General features: G+C 40.2%; 1 protein-coding gene across 1 annotated transcript in view; it reads right to left on the bottom strand.

Moving 5' to 3' along the window:
• Rnf150 (ring finger protein 150) overlaps positions 1 to 18,640 on the bottom strand; it is a 236,353-nt gene that overhangs the window by 71,753 nt on the left and 145,960 nt on the right. The window contains exons 3-4 of the mRNA XM_063260836.1: positions 9,488 to 9,559; positions 8,007 to 8,089 (exon numbers count right to left, since the gene is read on the bottom strand). Of these exons, the coding sequence (XP_063116906.1) occupies positions 8,007 to 8,089; positions 9,488 to 9,559 (155 nt within the window). The remainder of the gene's footprint in view (positions 1 to 8,006; positions 8,090 to 9,487; positions 9,560 to 18,640) is intronic.

Raw genomic sequence — 18,640 nt, 5'->3', positions numbered from 1 at the left:
GCCTTTGGATGGCAAACCATCCGCTGACTCTTAGGATATATTCCATTCAGAAAACTTTATATAAAGATCCTGCCACTGTTCCCATGTATTTGACCCTAGCAATCTCCCAAAGCTGCGTCTTTGGGAGAAGAAATGCCACTGTCCTCGAACCCAGGAATTAATAGAATACAGCATTTGAGAGGTCAATTAATAAACAGACCTATGTTAAAAATATGTATCAGTCAACTGATACTGAACAGCAGCTGGCTGGCTGGCTGCTTGGATGGACAGGGATGATTTATGAGCATCTTCTCATTTCTAGAGACATGGTATGTCTGTCATGACCTTTAGAGAATTCACTGAAACTGGAACACCAAATTTAAGGCTCTGACTTTTCAGCAGCCCTCAGAAACTTCTTTCTGCATCTCCAGGCCTGTTATCCCTTTGAGATTCTATCTGCCTCAGCCATGGAAACATCACTGGAGATGTCCTTACAAGTTAGGGGGCCCACGGTCCTGATGTTGTATACATGATGTATATTCACTTGACTTTATATTGCACTTCTGTGATTTATTCTGTTTTGGGCTTCGAATCTGGACTATGATTATATTCAAATCTCCATGTCCTATCTTTCAACAATCATGCTGCTTGTCATGTTCTGATGCCCATGAACGTGTGTAGCCTTCCATTTCAAGTCGAAAAGAAGAGAAGCAAATGTTATGGTGTACCCGATGTCCCCAGTTACAGAAAGGAAATCTTGGGCTGAGGCTGAAATTTAGCCACATTTCCGAAAAAGGAGAGGAGTGTTTACAACGTAGACTCAAACAACTATCTATCCAAAATAGCGCTCTGCCCACACGACTCAGGTGTGGCCGTGTTTTAGGGTTGAAACCTTTCCCGAGAAAGTCTCAGAAAGATAAGCGAAAGCTGGCCAAAGTGTGTGTGTGTGTATGTGTGTGTGTGTGTGTGTGTGTGTTGCAAGATAAAGCAAATCTGTTGCTGGGCTTAAATCTGTTCCTTTCTCAAGTGATAGTGTAGAAGCTGCTGGATTTATATTTTCTTTTTAGAATCTGCATGAAAGGACATGACATTTCAAATGCAAACAAATACAGATGTAGCCCTCGATCACCAACCTGAGCAATGGACAGCCATTCTGATTCTCTGGAATACATGCATTCTTTTTTCATACCCTAGTGCTAAGACTCCAATTCAAGCCTCCAACAGGTCTTACCCATTCTATGCAATGGTCTCCTAATGGATTCCACCTTCCCTGGCTCCTGTCACACCCCTTTGAGTCACACTGCTGTCAGTGTGCTATGTATGAGCAAAAACCACACCCTTCTACCAGGTTCCCCAGCATATGGCCACAATGTCAGGCCCTGGCTGGCCATTCAGGTCCCAAATGATCCATTCTGCAGTGTCTCTAGCCTCAGCCCTGACAGCTGCCTTACACTCTGACAACTCTAAGTTACCACACTTCTCTCCGCTTGGAGTTCTTAGCCCCAGTGGATGGAAGCCTTCAGTACAAATTTTGAAGTACAAAGCGTCAATCTGAATGTAACTGTAGAAGCTAGGAAATATTTTAAAATGTGAATTAAGGCTTAGTCACAGAGTGGTTTATCAAAGATTTATTGATAATAGCAATAAAAGCTACATGTGTATGTGTGTGTGGAGAACACTGTTAAATGAACCTACATAGAGAAATAAATTACGGTGAATGTGTACCATGGTTTGGATCTTGGATGCTTTCGAAAGGCCCATATGTTCTCCAGGTCTGTTCCCCAGCTTTGCAATGTTGGGAGCGGTGTAACATCCAGTAGTTGGGGTATAGTGGGAGGGCTTAGGTCACTGAATACGTGCCCAATGCGAAGGGCCTCCAGCCCTTTCCTCTTCCTCTGATGTGTCCTCATCATGTGGTGGTAGTTTTGCCACGCAACACTGCCAGTATTGTGCTGCTGCCACGGCCTCCAAGCTACAGGTACAACTGATCATGGACTAAGCTTTCTAAGATGGATTTCCAAAATAAACCTTCCCTTTGTATATAATACATTTACCATCTCTGATGTTTGTTCAGTAACGGAAACTGATTAGTACAAGGGGATATGATACATGAATTTAAAATGACACCGACAAAGTCTCTGACACACGGAAAATACTTTAGAAAAGACGTAAGATAGCTCAGAAGATGCAAATATTAAAAAAAAACATGCTGTAAAAGCAAAAGAAGAAAGAAAAACAAGAATGGCAAGACAGACGGAGTCAGGAGTGAGGCTAAAAATATCTTGGGCTATGAGTCGGTCACAAGCCTGGCTCTTAGATTTTTATTAACAGATGTAGCAAACATCTGGGCAATATCACAAGTCAGTATCTATGTTGTAAAAACACTCCCTTCGGTTGGGAAAAAATATGGTTATTTCACAGGGGAACTGCTCTGGTGTTCCTGCTGCAGAAACTGGAGCACAAAATCCTAAGAAGAGAAACAAAGCAAGTTCCCTGAGGGGGCTGCTTACTGCTTACAGTGATGCCTGATGAAAGCAATGGCACTTGTGCCAACCAATTCAATTCTCCTGTGGGAGCTAACATAAAACAGTATGGCTTTCAGGGTTTTTGTTTTTGTTTGCTTTTTGCATTTGTCTTGTCATAAAGGAGCATTTAGGAAAAACAAGAAGTATGCTACATTTCAGTGAATCTTCCTGAAGAATTTTTTTTGGTCACGTTCTTTGATAAATTTGCAGAAAAGGGGATCTAGCTCAACAATTCAAAGCAGAATTGCCTGAGGGAACAATTACAGGGCAAGAGTCAAAGCAGAGGTGAGTGAGAGGCTCTCACAGAAGGTCAGGGAAGATGTGACGGTAAGAATGATGTTATCAATGGCGATTGGAACTGTATGAAAAAGATGAGTAATATCAACTGTGTTGTAACAGCAATCATAGCAAAGCTAAACAGACATGGAATTATCCTTATCAGGTTTTGAGTCTGTGAAAACCAGTTTTCAGTCAGCCAACTTAAATAGGCTTCTTAAGTCCAAATTTAAGCAGTGAAATTGACATTCTGTTATTAACAGAAGTGAAACCTAAGGTAGGGACAACGCTTGCAGGAACACTCAGATGAGAGGATGAGGAGTCACTGTTGAATGGATCGGGGCTTCATGCTGGGTATAGGAAGTTGTTTTGGAGGAGGTTGGGGGTGACAGTGGCACAGTGTGGACATTCTCAGAGCCACCAACCTAGACCCTTGAAAGTGTTCACAGAGATAAAATTTCTGCTATCTGTATTTTCCAAACAAGACCAGAAATTGATTCCAGATTTAACTGAGCTAGCAGATAACTTACTTGAGGAAAATCAGTATCCCACTGTGAAGAACAAGGGATCCTATACACCCTGGACCTGCAGAGCCACTGACTGGGTAGCTGGGGCAGGCTGGGCCACTGCTATCCTTTTAGCACTGTCAGAAATTGGCTTGAGTGTTTAGATGTTAAAGAGAGGAGGACATTTTCCAACCAGAGCGACTTCAGGATAGATGTTATTAAGGGTTCACCTCTGTCTTTCAACCTCAGGCAGCCTTGACGATGCTGTTTCTCAGCGTCTCCACCTCCTCGAAGAAGCACCATGCACAAAATATGACTGCAGAAAGTGGTGTGTGAACAAGGTCGATGCTGGGGGAGCACCTACTGGACAACAGCTTGAGTTTTTAGAGTTTATTTGTAATGCAACTCTGATCATAAGGAGCCAGCAGGATGTGCTGCCTCTGCACAGAGGCAGACACAGCTCTGATGGATCATCAACTGCTGCTGTGTCTTCCAAACTGGGGTGGAATTGTTAATCTGAATGATTCCTTAAGGATCACGAAGTCAGTTTAAGGGCTAAGGCATGTTCCTGGTTTACCTCAGTGGAAAATTCTGCGTGGGCCATGAAAAGACCCTTTGAGAGAGGATTCTACCTAAATAATACCAATATCCTGGGGTCTCTGGTTGGATTATGTAAGTAAAAGCTTGAGCAGCTCCTGATAATAGCTTCAAAGGCCATAGGAAGGTCAAAATGAATCACAAATCATCTACTACTATTTCCAGAAAACTCTTACAGAGGTAAAATGAACACAGTTTTAAATGGTGTTCAGGATGATACATGAAACTTCTGAGAATAAGCTAAGGCATGAAAGGAAAGAAATATATAAAAATATTAGCAGTCTTATTTACTCTTCAGTTTTTTTACACTAGAGAGACAATATGATGCTTACACATATGGGTCTGATTTATTTCATTTAAGGCTATGAAAACGTAAAATAGATATTGTGAAAGTAAAAAGGGAAGAGACTGCTCCAAAGGAAAGAACAACTTGGATGAAGATAAGGGGAAAAAGAGGGAAAATATTATATATATACCCATATACACACACACACATAACACACATACACACACAGCAGATAATTGTACTACTAATCTCTGTTAGCTTGTCAAAAGCATGGCTTGTACTTTCATTGTTTGATCATTTTTTCATGCTTATATCTTATAATCTGAGCAACTACTTTGAATATGCAATATAATAACCATCGTCTATTATTTTGTTTTAAAATTCTATGTCATCATTTTCATTTTGAAATAAAAAATACTAGCATTAATTACCTACATGAAGGAGTCAGATATGTGCTTTAATATTTCATTCACTTTTCCAAATTTTCTACAATGAAGATGTAAAGGAGAAATGAAATCATTGCTCGAAAATAGACAGCACCTTTTTTTGTGGAGACTTTCTGAACTTTCTTGTGCCTGGTGTTTCACCAGTTTTTAAAATATATTTTATTGCTACTGTTGCACGTGATGCTCTGAAGCCGGTTACTTCCTGAAATTCTCATCCTTCCTGTTTCACTGTTTCCTCAAGAGCACAGAGCACACCGCTGATCTTTTCACCTCTGCTACTTCCCACTGTTCCTGGCACACAGCTGCTATAAAACATCTGCTGTTCCAATGGAAGCATTTCATCATCAGAAAGTTTACCATGAGGTCTGCTTGTTAGTAGGAGGCTTTTAAATTGTTCCTAGGTTATTAAGTTGGCCAGATCAAAGGAAAAACTACGACGCACAAATATTAGTGATGATGCTGTAGGGATAAGTGAGAGGTAGAAAAAATAATTTAACACTAAGGATGCCATAGGATAAAAGCCAGAGAAGAACCAGAGAGGTGAATTTATTCTCCAGATAAGAGAAAACAATAATGCTTCAATAAAAGGCTTAAAAAATAATATTTTGTAGCTGGAATTTATAATCACAAACACTAACCTGACATAAAAACCAGCCTTTGAATAGCATGAATTATGCTTTTACATCTGTGCTACGTAGAAAAGCCAAAGTTTGTTGGAAGATGCCCTGGCAGTGTATTAGAATCAAACCCAAACCACAAAAGTCAGATCTGTCCAAGGCTTATGTGTATTGTGTGCTGCTAGGAGAATAAAAGGTGGTTATGTGCATGATTTAACGTTAATGGTCAGCAAACCCTATGGAAGAGGAGAAGGCATTTACTAACTTAAACTGTGTAAGGGATCTCAGAAAGAGAAATGACAGAATGAGTTTGAGACAATCATGGTACGAATGCAAACTGAGATGATTTGGAGAGACACCTACATGGTAACACTAGGAAAGAGATGCACCTAGTAGGTCAGCGGTTCTGAGGGCACAGAACAACGTCTGAGAGCAGAGGCAGGATGCCCTGGGTCATTTTTTGAAACAGCATTTACTCCAAGGAGATGCAAAGAATTCAGTGGATGAATCAGCCTAAAAATAATAGAAGTGGGAATCTATGATGTTCGTAGGAGCAAAGGTTTAATAATACCCCAGAGAAAATCATCTAGCAAAAAGCAAATGCCACTGCATTTGTTTGATAACATCCATTAGTGCAGACCGTCTGGGAAATCCAGCGACAGGCATAAAAATATCTTGATTTTAAAATCAGCATGGGAAAAATAAATGAGCTATTCAAAGAAAACATACATGTGCCTAGTATAAGATCAAACTACAACTATATTCGGTTATTTAAAACAGGGCCTACAAGAAGGAAGTAAAAATAGATGGTGAGGAGTTTGAAGCAAAAAGAATCAAAGAATACACCAAGAACCAAATAATCATATAAAACAGGAGCCAGAAACCAGATCATACTGGCCTCAGTAAGAGGTATCAACAAAGCTAAAGTTCTTAAAGTTTTTTAATTTTAAATACTGTTAATTTTCATATTAATATATAAAAATTATTAATTATTAATATATGAAAATTTCATATTACTATATTTTCTATTAAATACTATTAATATATTTAAATATTTAAAAAACAATTTTTCTTGATTAGTATTTCTAGAAAATTATGAAAGGAGGGCTAGAATAATATAAAAATTTAAATACTGTTGCAACTTGTCATAATTAGAAATTTGAAATCTGTCGAATGTCTCAAAACGAGACATTGTGATGTAAACTGTGGCACCACTATGCTTTGGCTCTTACACACTCCAGCAGTTACTTGTAGTAACATGAAGTTTATTTAGGGCAGAGCTTAAAAATGAATAAATCATTTTATACTGTATGCATTGCAAAGCTAAAGTAAAGCCATCTATACTTTTAAACTCATATTCTCTTAATTACTTTTGTAACATTCCTTGGATTGTCAGGAAAAAGCAGCTACTTAATTGTGTTTGGATACTTTTTATTAGTATGTACAACCTTCATAAGGCTCTAAACACTCTCTCAGAAAAGTAAAAGGGAGAACTAGATTTGTATATAAACATTAGGTTTTACAAACCCCAAGTAAAATACGACAGAGATGAAAGCTAAGACGTGGAGAGGCTACATACTGCCTGTGCTAGTGTATCTAAAGCGATCACTAAGCGTAGTGTCCAGGAAGACTTTTACATACAGTGTCTTCGCATACAGGAAACTACCACGCCTCCATGTATCCCTGCTTGATTTATCTCAGGGTCAGCCATCTACAGGCTAAGAACAAGTCAACCACGCCTGAAGCCTTGGCTGGGACCGCTGGGTAGTCTTTCCTGCCTCTCATTTTCCTAATGGTCAATTTGTCTCTGTGCATCTCAGGAAAGACCCATTCTTCAGGGGGGTTGTGCGTTTTATCTGAGGAGCTAGCCTTTTTATTTCCTGGTCGCTCCTCTGTCATTTTGAGATTAAACCAATCCTCTGAATGTGTATTTTATTCCTTTTGTATTTCTAATAAACAGTTCTTCAGTTTGCATTGTTTTATGAATCAGTGGATTTTTTTCTGTTTTGGACTCCACAGTATATTTTTTGTCTACTTTAGCTATTTTAAACTCTCTTAAGAAATTTTAAAGCTGGTTTTTCTAAGTGCAGAATCTTCATCAAGGCCTAATTTGATTTTTACGTTTAGGCCACTGCACAGAAGCACACAAAAAAGTATTTTCAACTAAGGCGGACAGTTTTTATGCAACTGTAAAATACCTAGTTTAATTAAAGCATTTACATCTATTGAATTCTAACAACTTGAAAATGATACAGAGAACTTATTAGTAAATTTCACATAGAAAAAAACCCTGGGTTTTATGAGAAACAGGACATTTTCCCAAATCTACATCCTGGTATCCTCTCCTGTATTCCAAAATTTGGGGGGAATTTGCTGTTGCATTCTCTTTCCACTAAGGGATGTGGAATATGCCTTTTGTTTCCTACTTACTCCTGATATTCTGATTGCAGAGTCTTTTAGCATCGCTCACAAAATATTTTAAGGGTTTGTGACTTTAATTAAAACAGTCCTGGTAAAACCTGGAATCAATTCTGAGCATCACAGGGCTATTACTCACGGAAAGTGGCCCCTGGCCTTGCACCATCACAAGCTCAATCGGGAGGTTCTTGTCCTTGGCGTCTGCTTCTTTTATGAAAGCCCTTTCATGGATCAAGGTTACCGGGAAGGAGATGTGTTTTGCTTGTTCGTAAAGTCAGCACAGACACCCGGGCCTGCTAGAGTAGGGACAGCAGGGTCCTTGCACACGATCAGAAGCAGCCAGCCTAGTGACTCACCGGCAGGGCAGGATCCTAACCACGTCGTTGGGCTTGTACCCTTCAATACACACTGCACAGTTGTCAAAATCGGGCTCCGTCTCCTGCAACAGAAGCAGCAGAAATGAGCCTGCACTGATTTTTAAGTAAACACCCGAGTAAACCCAAGGGGAGCAAGGCTAGACCAAAGCTTTCAATATCCCCGTGCCAGTTTTCTTCATCAATAATTTACTGGTAATTGGCTTAGTTTCCATCCCTTTCAACCTCTGCCTTTTGTTTGTAGGTTCCATTGCAAGTGCTTTTGTGAAGAAAAGCATTTTCTCATGTGTCATTACTAATAATGCTCTTCATTGTTACTGATGACATATCAAACTCTTGAGGATCAGAAATAATAATTATGGAGAAGTGTCCGAAATAATAATTATGGAGAAGTGTCTGAATGATATTTCAGTTACTTATTCTTCTATAACCTACTTGTGAAATGTATATAAATAAAAACACAAAATAGTTGTATTTTTTCAAGTCTATAAAGCTTTTAATACATCACAACTTATTACTTATGCAATATTCCTTGTATATTTATTGACTAATAATGAGATATACCCTTTTAATCCCTTTTTGAAACAGTCTTGCTAAGTCACGTCGTTATTCATGCTGGGCTCAAACTTGAGATCTTCCTGCCTCAGCCTCTCAGTGTGATGAGACTACAGTCATGTGCCGCCCTGCTGTGTTGAATTTTATCTCATTAAGCCCAACAGGGTTTCAAATGGTTGAAAAATAACAGCACCTTATTTGTCAGAAAAATCAATTATTCATAATAGAGATAACATCTGGAGCACATGTGGCAATGTGAGTCCCTTACCACACCCTCAGGAACTGTAAACACATGAACTGTACTGTAATTCACTGTCCTTCCTTGAGACACAGGATTGCTTTTGGCTCTGTGCCATCAGCCCAGGGTGCAGGAGACAGTGAATTCACCTAAAGGTTAACACTATATTTTAGATGAGCTGAATATTCTGCCCTGTTTTTACACTGCTGATTTGAACCAGCTCAGCACATAGCTCTGTTCTCTTTTTCAAGGATTTCTAGAAAATCTTAGCCATCTTACTAGTAAGCAGAAGCATTTTTAAAAATCTTGCGGGACACTGGGATAAGCTACTTAAATGTTGTCTGAATACTGAATATTGAATTTTGTTTCCTTTTTTTATATTGGCTGCTAAAAAAGATTGGGACCTATTCCTGTGACACATGCATTTGTGTACTATTCTCATCCGGGGTTTATTTATTTTCTTGCATACTTTTCAGTTTTCAAATTCTCTTTTCATATGATAAGACTTCTTGCCATCATATGCGCTTTATAAACTACTTTAACATTTAATAAACGAGTATAAGTACCAGATGCTTATAGGATAAAATTTAGCACGTGTTTCCCTTTCCCATCCTCCCCTTTTTTGCTCTGTCCTTCAGTATCTCCTCATGAAAAGAGAAGAGGCTGTTACCTTGTCGCCTTTCTTGATGGTCCTGATCTGCAGCTTGCTGATGGCTTTCTTCGCTGCATCTCCCAGCCGCCGCTGAAACATGAAAAGCTGCTTGTTAGTAATAAAGACGTATAACTGCTGGCTTTGTTTCTGATAGCGTTTAATAAACTAGCACAGCTATCTGAAGTTCTGCACCCATGGCATGGTTGTGAGCAATGGAAGAGATGGGGCAGTTGTGTCTGTGTATGAAACTGCTTGTCAAAGACAGTTCTTCATGCCTAGCATTAGGCCACTGGCACAGAAAGATCCTACCCAACGGTGACTTCAGTGCAGGTAACATCTGCATAGACTAGGAAAAAAAAAAAAAGCATTTACTCATTTGCTACTAGAGTGGCTACATTTGTGACATGGAATAGTTGAAATAAATTTCATTTCCTCTTTTTTATGGTCGTGGTTTATTGAGTCCACATTCTTTGCACAGACCAACTCAGCCCAGGCTTACATCTGGTCCTTTCCATCCTATCCCATCACATTCTTGTGTGCCGATTCTAACCCCCTTAAGCAGATGTATGACTGTGCATATGGAAAATTACATATAACATAATGTTTAGGTAAGCAGATAATTATAAAGCAAACACTTGGGTAACTACTATGGCTCATGTCAATATAAAACATATCATTCTCTGTTCTTTTAATGGAGAGCATTCCTATCCTACTGAGCCCTGACCTGATACAGTGAGAGGTCAAAGAGGATGGAGATGATTAAATTTTAATCCTTCAAAGAAGAAAATGGTTTGTGTGCTCCTGAGTTTTCTAAATGATTTTTCTCTACCCAAGGTGTGTGTGCTTCTGGTTTAAAATGTAAGTGTATCTGCAGCAGGGAAACATATTTGAAGGTTTAAAATTAGCAGAGCTAAAATTGAGTACCAATTAATTGTTTATATTCACTCATTTTGTTCCATGTTGAAAAAACACTCAAACTTCTCCCTTTTCTTTCTTTAAAATTTTTTCTCTCTTGTTTCTTTTTGGACTGATAGGGATTGAACCCAGGGCCGCATGCATGGCCAGTAGATGTTCTACCACTAAGCCACATCCCAGCCATCTTTGTTTTCTCTAAATTAGTGAACATACACTAGTGCATACTTAAATGTCCTATGTATCTTACTAAAGCTTTATATGAACTCTCACCCATACCCTTAATATAACTTCTGAGAAAAGTATTGTTTTAGAAAGAACTCATGTTGCTAGGTAAATTGTTCAATATCACAAAATCAGTGAAGTTAGTGTCTGAATAAACTTAAGTTGGACGTTAATGTTAATCTGCTGCCTTCATCTTTACTCAACAAATAACCATCCAGTCAACTGGCCAGTTAGCCAAGCATCTGACATGTGACCTCTCAGCCAGTCCACAAACCAACCAACTAGCCAGACAACCAACACCTCACCCCCAACTAATCAGCCAACTAGCCTGTCATCCAAGCAACTGATCAGCCAACCTACTGGTGATCCAATCACAACCTGTTAAGTGTTTATCAGGGTTTGCTTCTGTAAGCACTCAGAGATAAAGTAAATGAGCAGAAAATGAGATGTTTGCTTGGCTAACTTATTTTCTATTTAATAGTTCATCCTTTTTTTTCTAAAATAATACTTTAAAGAAAAACAACAGAAAGGTGAGTATGGGCTGTTTCTTAAGACACAGACAGATTTCAGATTTTTGCATAGGTCCAGAAATAGCTAACAACTACCGTAGCAGGAGACCATAATGACATCTATCAAGGGAGATGTAGAAGAGAGGGAAAGAATCAGAGGAAATAGAACATGATGGGCCTTTCCTCTTCTCTCGCTACTATTTGTTTCTCTTTTGGTCTCGTCCAAGCTGTTGGTGCAGGGAGCCCTCCTAGACATCTCCCGGCTCGGGTTCTCCAGTCTGGAACCTCGACACACTTTGTACCAGGGCCTTATAGCATGATCACATGAGAAACACATTTGTTTCTCTGCTCAAGCTGTGCTACACTCCCCTCCAGGAAGCCCCAGGACAGTAGCCTGAGTTGATTTTGCTTCCCTCCGCATCCCCAGCACGCAGAATAAAGCTGCCCAGTGACTGATGCTCTCCTGGGACACATATAGACCTCTCGTCTGTGCCCAATGCACCTCTGGGTTTTACAAAAGTGGTAATGAGAAACACAAAAATTCCTGTCCTCTGTAGATCATAATCTAGAAGAAATTGCATAAAAGATGAGGGAAAAATATGAAGCCAGTAAAGGAGGTGTGGTGATGCACAGCTGTAGTCCCAGCACTCTGGGAGGCTGAGACAGGGGGATCACAAGTTTGAGCTCAGCCCGAGCCATTTAATGACTTGGCAAGACACTGTTTCAAAATAAAATATTTTTTTAAAAAGGGCTGAGCACATAGCTCAGTGTGAAGGTCCTGGGTTCAATCCCTAGTACAAGAAGGGAAAATGCAAAATAACCTAAGAAAACAAATTACAGGGATATATATTGTAAGATAAAGTTCTCAGGCTTGGTAAAACCAGCCAGTCTCTCTTAACTGCTATCCTCTACTGTGAATTCCAGGCATGGCTGAGAAAAGAGACCACAGAACTGTACGACACTACATTTAGAATAAGAAATCTGGACCCCCAAATAAACAAATGTTTACTTTTAAATCAAGAGCTCAGATATTTTTGCAAATATGTTTAACTGGTATTCTGTAATATTGGGACCCAACTTAAATCACTTAAAGAGCCTTTCATTTTCCAAGGTTGAGCAGGATAATTAAGTGGAGAACAGTATTTTCAAATGATGGGCATAGATTTTATTCAAAGGAAGCCAAAAATTTTTTAACCAGGTAAACTAATGTTTTTCAAATTTAATTCCCCTTAAAACAATTTTTTAGCAAATGAAACATACCTTTCTGAATTGTGAGCATGTAAAGTGAACTCAAGTTCACTTTAAACTCTGGCTACCAAAAAAATACCCTTTATTTTGGTTTTATCTGAATAAAAATAAGTTAGCTTTGAAAACATTCCCTTCCTCTCTTGCAGAGAGAAAGCCCTTTCTGTGCCTTTGAAGGGAAACTGCAAGCTGCCCTTATTAGAAAAAGAAATGGCAAGTCCATTCAGGGAACATAAGCAAGCTGGCATGGCATTAACATACCAGGGATTACGGCCTGCGGGAGAGTTAATGGTCAGGGAATTAGAAAGAAGAGTTTCATTACTGCCATTTGTCTGACAGAGCCCTAGAGAGGTTAAAGGAGTTTAGTGAAGGATAAAGTCATTTAAGAGATGGGTTTCTCAAATTAATAGAATAAGACTAGAGTAAAATAATAAATTCTTCTTCAACATCAAGTCTATGAGGCTTCTTCCCTAGAAGTCCTGGAAGATTAAATGATTCACAAAGGTAGGAAGACATATTTTCCTTAAACATTCTGAAAATATGCTGTAATAGTACTATTTTCCTCTTCCTTTGAAGTTCTTTGGGTCAAGCTTCATTTTATAAATTGCATGCACACACACACATCTATACATGCCACTTTTTTTGGGGGGTACTGGGGATCGAACTTATGACCTTACGCTTGCCAGGCAAGAGCTTATGCCACTGAGCTCTATCCCCAGCTTACATGCCACTTTTAAAAAACAATTATTTTATGAAAAATAAAACTTCATAATCAAATAATGAGAGTAACTAGTTATTACACTGTGCATTATTATCTTCAAAGTGGCTACTTAGACTACAGGCCATAAACCAAAAGGATTCTTACAAAAAAAAACAACACAAATCTTTCTTTTTCATGAACTAAGAGAAACAGTAGTATAAATGAAATCAATTAGCTTAAATATTGAGATATTTTTAAAACAATGGAATGTGTAGTTGGGAAATGAACTTTTCCCTCTTTCCTATTCATCTCTCTTCTATTTTGCTCTTTGTGTTTCTCATATAAGAGGAAACGTGATCTTTGGGTTTGTGTGTCTGACTTCTTTCACTTAACATTATGTTCTTCAGCAGAATCCATCTCCCTACAAATGCCTCAAGTTTATCTTTCCTGTTGGCAATGCAGTACTCCATTTTTCTCCTGAGTTCATCTGTTGATGGACATATAGCCTCTTTAATAAATGGTGCTGAGAAAATTGGATGTCCACATGCAGAAGGTTATGCCTAGACCCATATATCTCACCACGTAACTGAAACTAAAATCAAAATGGATCAAACATCTAAAATCTACATGTTAAAACAGAAACAATCTCCTGGAACATAAAACAGGTACAGTGCTTGAAGACGCAGGTGTGGAGAGGACTTTCTCAACAGAACCCCTGTGGCACAAGAAATCATACTCCACAAATGGAATCATATTAATTAAAAAGCTTATGCCTCATCTGAGGAGGAAAAGGACAGCATTTTGGCAGTGGTCATGAAGATTATGAAAATCTCCCCAGCAGGGATGGAACAGATGGTCCAGCTAACTGCAGACACAGGAAAATCAGCTTCTGAGATGTTTACGACGGACGTGGGTCAGATCATAAGAGGTTTTTTGTTTTGTTTTGTTTTTCCTTTTCTTTTTTTTCTTCCACTATGAGTTCAGGATTAGTAAAGGGAAAAGCACCATAAAAGTTTTCAAGTTTTTCAAAGTAGTACTGAGTCCAATATTGTCTGTACATGTCTATCTGTCTTTCATGACATGAAAATGATATGCAGGAAAAACTGTCCGACCTTTAACACCTACAAATGTTTCCAATATTAAAAAAAAACTTAAACAAATTTCCAATTAGTGTTATTGGATTTCCAAAATGCAAATTAAAGAGCTAATAAAGAAAAACAAACATTTCCAATGAAATGGCCCAAATAAAGCAGCCCTTGCTACTGTGGTTGATTTCTTCTGTCTTTTTGTTTTTGTGGTGCAGGACTTAACACATGCTAAGCCAGAACCCAACCCCTGAGCTACATCCTCAGCCCTGTTTCTGGATTTATAGCTATGTCAGGTATAAAGGGGAAGGGAAGCTCAAGCCTGGCTCAACCAGCGTCTCAACCAGAGCCTGAATAGAGAATCTAGGCAGTAGAATCTGAAGTTTCTCTAACACAGGGTCTCATCCCTCCTCCTGGATGCTCCGTGGATTTTCTTTAACTCAGCCAGAGTCAATCATGATCTTCACTATGGGCTGTTAGGAGGTGGGCATCTCAGTAAACACACACACTCATCAATTTGATCTACATTGGTACAAGAAAGCGTTCATCAATTTTATTGTTTTCTTGACAATAGTGAAGATAAATTGTTTTATGGGAAACAAATACAGAACCACGTATTAAAAGAAAAGATATCTACATAAGTACAACAAGAATGGCAAACAATGACTGATCCCAATTTAGCCCAAGACTCATAAATTAGGGATCTTTTAAATATTTAAGAAATTGGAGAAAATAAAGACAATTCCCTCTGCATTAAAGATGCAATGAAACCAATAAAAAACAAGCAAACAGAAACGTAAGGATATGAAAAACACAGTGGACTCCACTTTACTTTACTTACGCTAAAGTTCACTGTGCGAGCACTTTCAGCTAAAAGAGCTTAGAAGTTCTCAAATGCAGCTTCATAAATAGTTTTCTTTAACCTCTCCTGTTCTCCTGCTACCCTGAAGTGAGTCATAGAAACCCACATTCCTCTTCTCCAAGATGAGTCACAGAAACCCTTTTTCCCAAAGCAAGATGTGAAACCTAAAAAGGTCACACTCTCGCTTCTGCTTGCAGACCATTCCAGAGAGGTCCTGTCTCAGGCCGAGGAGGAGGGAACATTTCCAGAGAATCCAGGAGGAATCAAGATAGGCCTTGCTGTCCTCCAGCACTTGTCAGATCTCACCCTCTGTCCAATCCCATTTCCATGTGGCTGTCATAGGCCTGGCCCTCTCTCATTAACTTTTTTTCTTATCAGAATGCTGGCCTACACCCTTATAATGGATGAGGAAAAGGAATCTCACTTTCTGCCCCTACAATAGCACCAAACCTGAGTTTCCATACCCTCCATTTCTCTGGACTGGGTAACTCTGTATCCTACGTGCTCCTCCTCCAACAATCAGATTTTATAATTAAATTCATTATAACGATCACTAGTGCTGTCCAGACAAATAATGACCTATGTTCAAATTCTGGGGGACAGAAAGGCACTGTGAACAGGACCAGCAGAATTGGTCCTAGTTGTCTGGAAACTCATGTAGCCATGGGGGACTTAGACTTTTCATCATGCGCTCTCAGACGTGACAGTGATCCGCTCGGGCTGGCTGATGACAGAAAGCACTACATGGCCAGTCTAATCAGGTTCCAGGAAGCAGAACTCCGCTGATTGGACGGCTGTGATGACCTCATAGACTGCAGGCTGTGAGGTCAAAGTCTGGGACTCTGTGCTAGGAGATGGTGTAGAAGAGAAGCCAAACGTGAGTTCCTGCACGGAGGTCTCTACGGCACACATTCGTGCCCTTCTGTCTTCGAGGGCTGGGCACTTTCTTCGAGAGCTGTTTCAGGAACGACTGAAGGTTATCTCTTTTCTTTTCTTTCCTTTTCTAAGGATGAAAGTCTTTCTGCCTATGTTCTCTCTTGGTCACAGATACTTATTTCACTTTTCTCTGTCCCTGTGAAGTTCAAGTTTGTTTTGAAATCCCACTACTTGTCTTTGTTCCAGTGTAGTTTGAGCACCAATATGTGCAAAAGAAATCAAAGGGATACAAGCCATGCACGTGAAAAAGTGTTCAAGGAAAAAGAAAGAATGATTCAAGAAAGTTACCAGTCACCCCACGCCCACATAAAAACAACCAAAAACTGGCCTGATTTTCTTGGATTTGGCTCAAAGGCAATGTTATTCAGGAAAACCAAACAAAACAAAGAGCCCCATTTGGTTTGTCTGATATGCCCAGGTAGGAGGCAGCTGCCATGCAGTAGGAACTGGAGACACATTTACCCACCCCGCCACGGCACTGTTTCCTGGCTTTGCTTTGTCATTCTGTTGGGTTTGTACTGGCAGGACAGGAAGAAGTGAAGGGCAGCAGGAGTGGCCCACCTGTGGACCGAGGGGCTCAGGCCTCTGGGCTGCGGGACTGCAGGGTAGGGAACGGAGTGCACACTGGCGTATGGGACCAGGGAATCTGTTCTGACTCAGATGTCCCACCTCCAAGTTCAAGAAGTGGTCATTGGACAGCAGAACGGAAAAGAATCCTCAGGACCCTCTACAAAGAAATTCTAGGGAGGACTGAACAATCTTCCCTGACCTCTAAAGCCAGAAGTAGGTGGTATTTCCTTTAATGTTCAGTATTCCAGGGTTCCCCACTTTACTGTTAAAACTGACCTCTCTTCCAGCCTCATGCTGCTGAGGCAGCCTGCTGTGGGGAGGACCACTTGGACCTGAAATCACCAAACTGGTTATGCGCTCTCAAAAAAACTCCACTTTCTCTTTCAGTACATTGAGTGATCTTTGAAATGCTAAAAACTATGAGTCACTGGGCATTCTAAAACCCGTGAGCAGAATTACAGCCAGGTGACTTCTGCCTTTCAATTCTTAGGCTGTGGTTTGCCACTCACACATGGTTCCCAGGGCTGACCTGACGTATTCAGGCTGTTCAGTGTAGAAGTTCACACTGGTGACACTGGCAGACTATTTCCTTAAAATACTTACCCAGGGGCCTCGCTGGGGCTGGATGGGAGAGAAAGAAAAGTCTGTCATGGTATTTAACTGTCACTGTGACGTGTGTCAAATGTCCCATGAAATGTTTTCCTAATCAGCTGGGGTCTTTCCTTTGCTGCAATGTAGGTTGAGGCTTCCAACTTCCCTTCTCATACCATCCTGCAGCCTGCACTAGTAACCCAATACCTTGTTCCTTTTTAAATTTTTTCAGTACTGAGGCTGGAATCCAGGCTTTTGTGTAACCAGGCACGTGCTCTACTCATGACTTACACTCTAGCCTATGCCCTGCTCTTTTAACTGTCAGTGTGTGACATAAATGGCTCCCATCACCTAAGTACTCTTCCCTTGGCTTCCTCTTCAGCACTGGCATGCTTTGCTGTCTTTTTTTTTTTTTTTTTTTGTCTTTTTCCTTTTTATCAGTACCGGGGATAGAACTCACTACGGCCTGCTTGCAAGGCAGGCGCTTATGCCACTGAGCTAAATCCCCAGTCCTTTGCTGTCTTTTTTGACTGCTGTTCCTATCTCTGTGAGATCTAGGTGCTAACTCCGTATGTTCTTGTTCATTGACGATACTGCATTTTGTCTTTTGACCCAGCCTGACCTGAGATTCTGGTTCTACTTCACATCAAGGCTTCTCACTTTCTGAGGGGAGGACTACCGGGGATTGAACCCAGGGCCTATGCACGAGTCTATCTCCCCCACCCTTCTTTGTTATGTATGTGTGTATTTTTGAGATAGTATCTTGTTAAGTCACTAAGCTTCCCAGGCTGCTGGAACTTGTGATCTTCCTGCTTTGGCTTCCCACAGTGCCAGGATTACAGGTGTATGCCACTGAGTCTGGTCTTACTTTTAAGTAGTCTCATTACCTGACCCCAATCTTGAAGATACTGCAGTGTTTAAGGACATCCCATTTATTTCTGATTATGAAATGGTATGTTCAATTTGGCCAGAGATGGGATGCCAGTGAGTTGGGGCATGTCATTAGAGAATCAGTTCCACGAATGTCCTTGGAGTATTCAGAACAGCCCTGGGTCCTAAGTGATACAGGAGGTTCCCACAGGCTTGTGTCACAGGGTGTTATGGTTTGAGTCTGGATGTCCCCCCAAAGCCTCATGCAGTCAGGCAGGTGGGCTTTTACAGTCTGTGAATATTTAATGGTCCAATGCCGGGATTACAGATATGAGTGCCATACCCAAGTGGGTGTGGCCCACATACAATATAAAGGACAAGAAAGAGTCTTCTCTTCATGCTCTTTCCTTTTTTGTTCCTTTTACTCTTGCCAGTTTTGGAATCTGCCAAAGCCACCATGGCTGTGGCTGCTCTTCAGCCATGCCACCCTGCTCTGAATGGCCATAACACTCTGCCTTGGAACCAGCTGAGTATGGACTGAAACCTCCCCAAACTGTGAGCTAAATAAACCTTTCCTTTCTTCATTTTGGGTGTCAAGTATTTTGTCTCAGCAATGAGAGAAAAGCAACTAAGAGAGCTTTTTCAGGAAGTATGGACAGGGGTCCA

Source organism: Cavia porcellus, unplaced genomic scaffold, assembly GCF_034190915.1.
Source record: "Cavia porcellus strain 051 isolate PalLab524CR breed Dunkin Hartley unplaced genomic scaffold, mCavPor4.1 scaffold_14, whole genome shotgun sequence".
NCBI lineage: Eukaryota > Metazoa > Chordata > Mammalia > Rodentia > Caviidae > Cavia > Cavia porcellus.
This window is presented reverse-complemented; position numbering and strand designations above follow the sequence as displayed.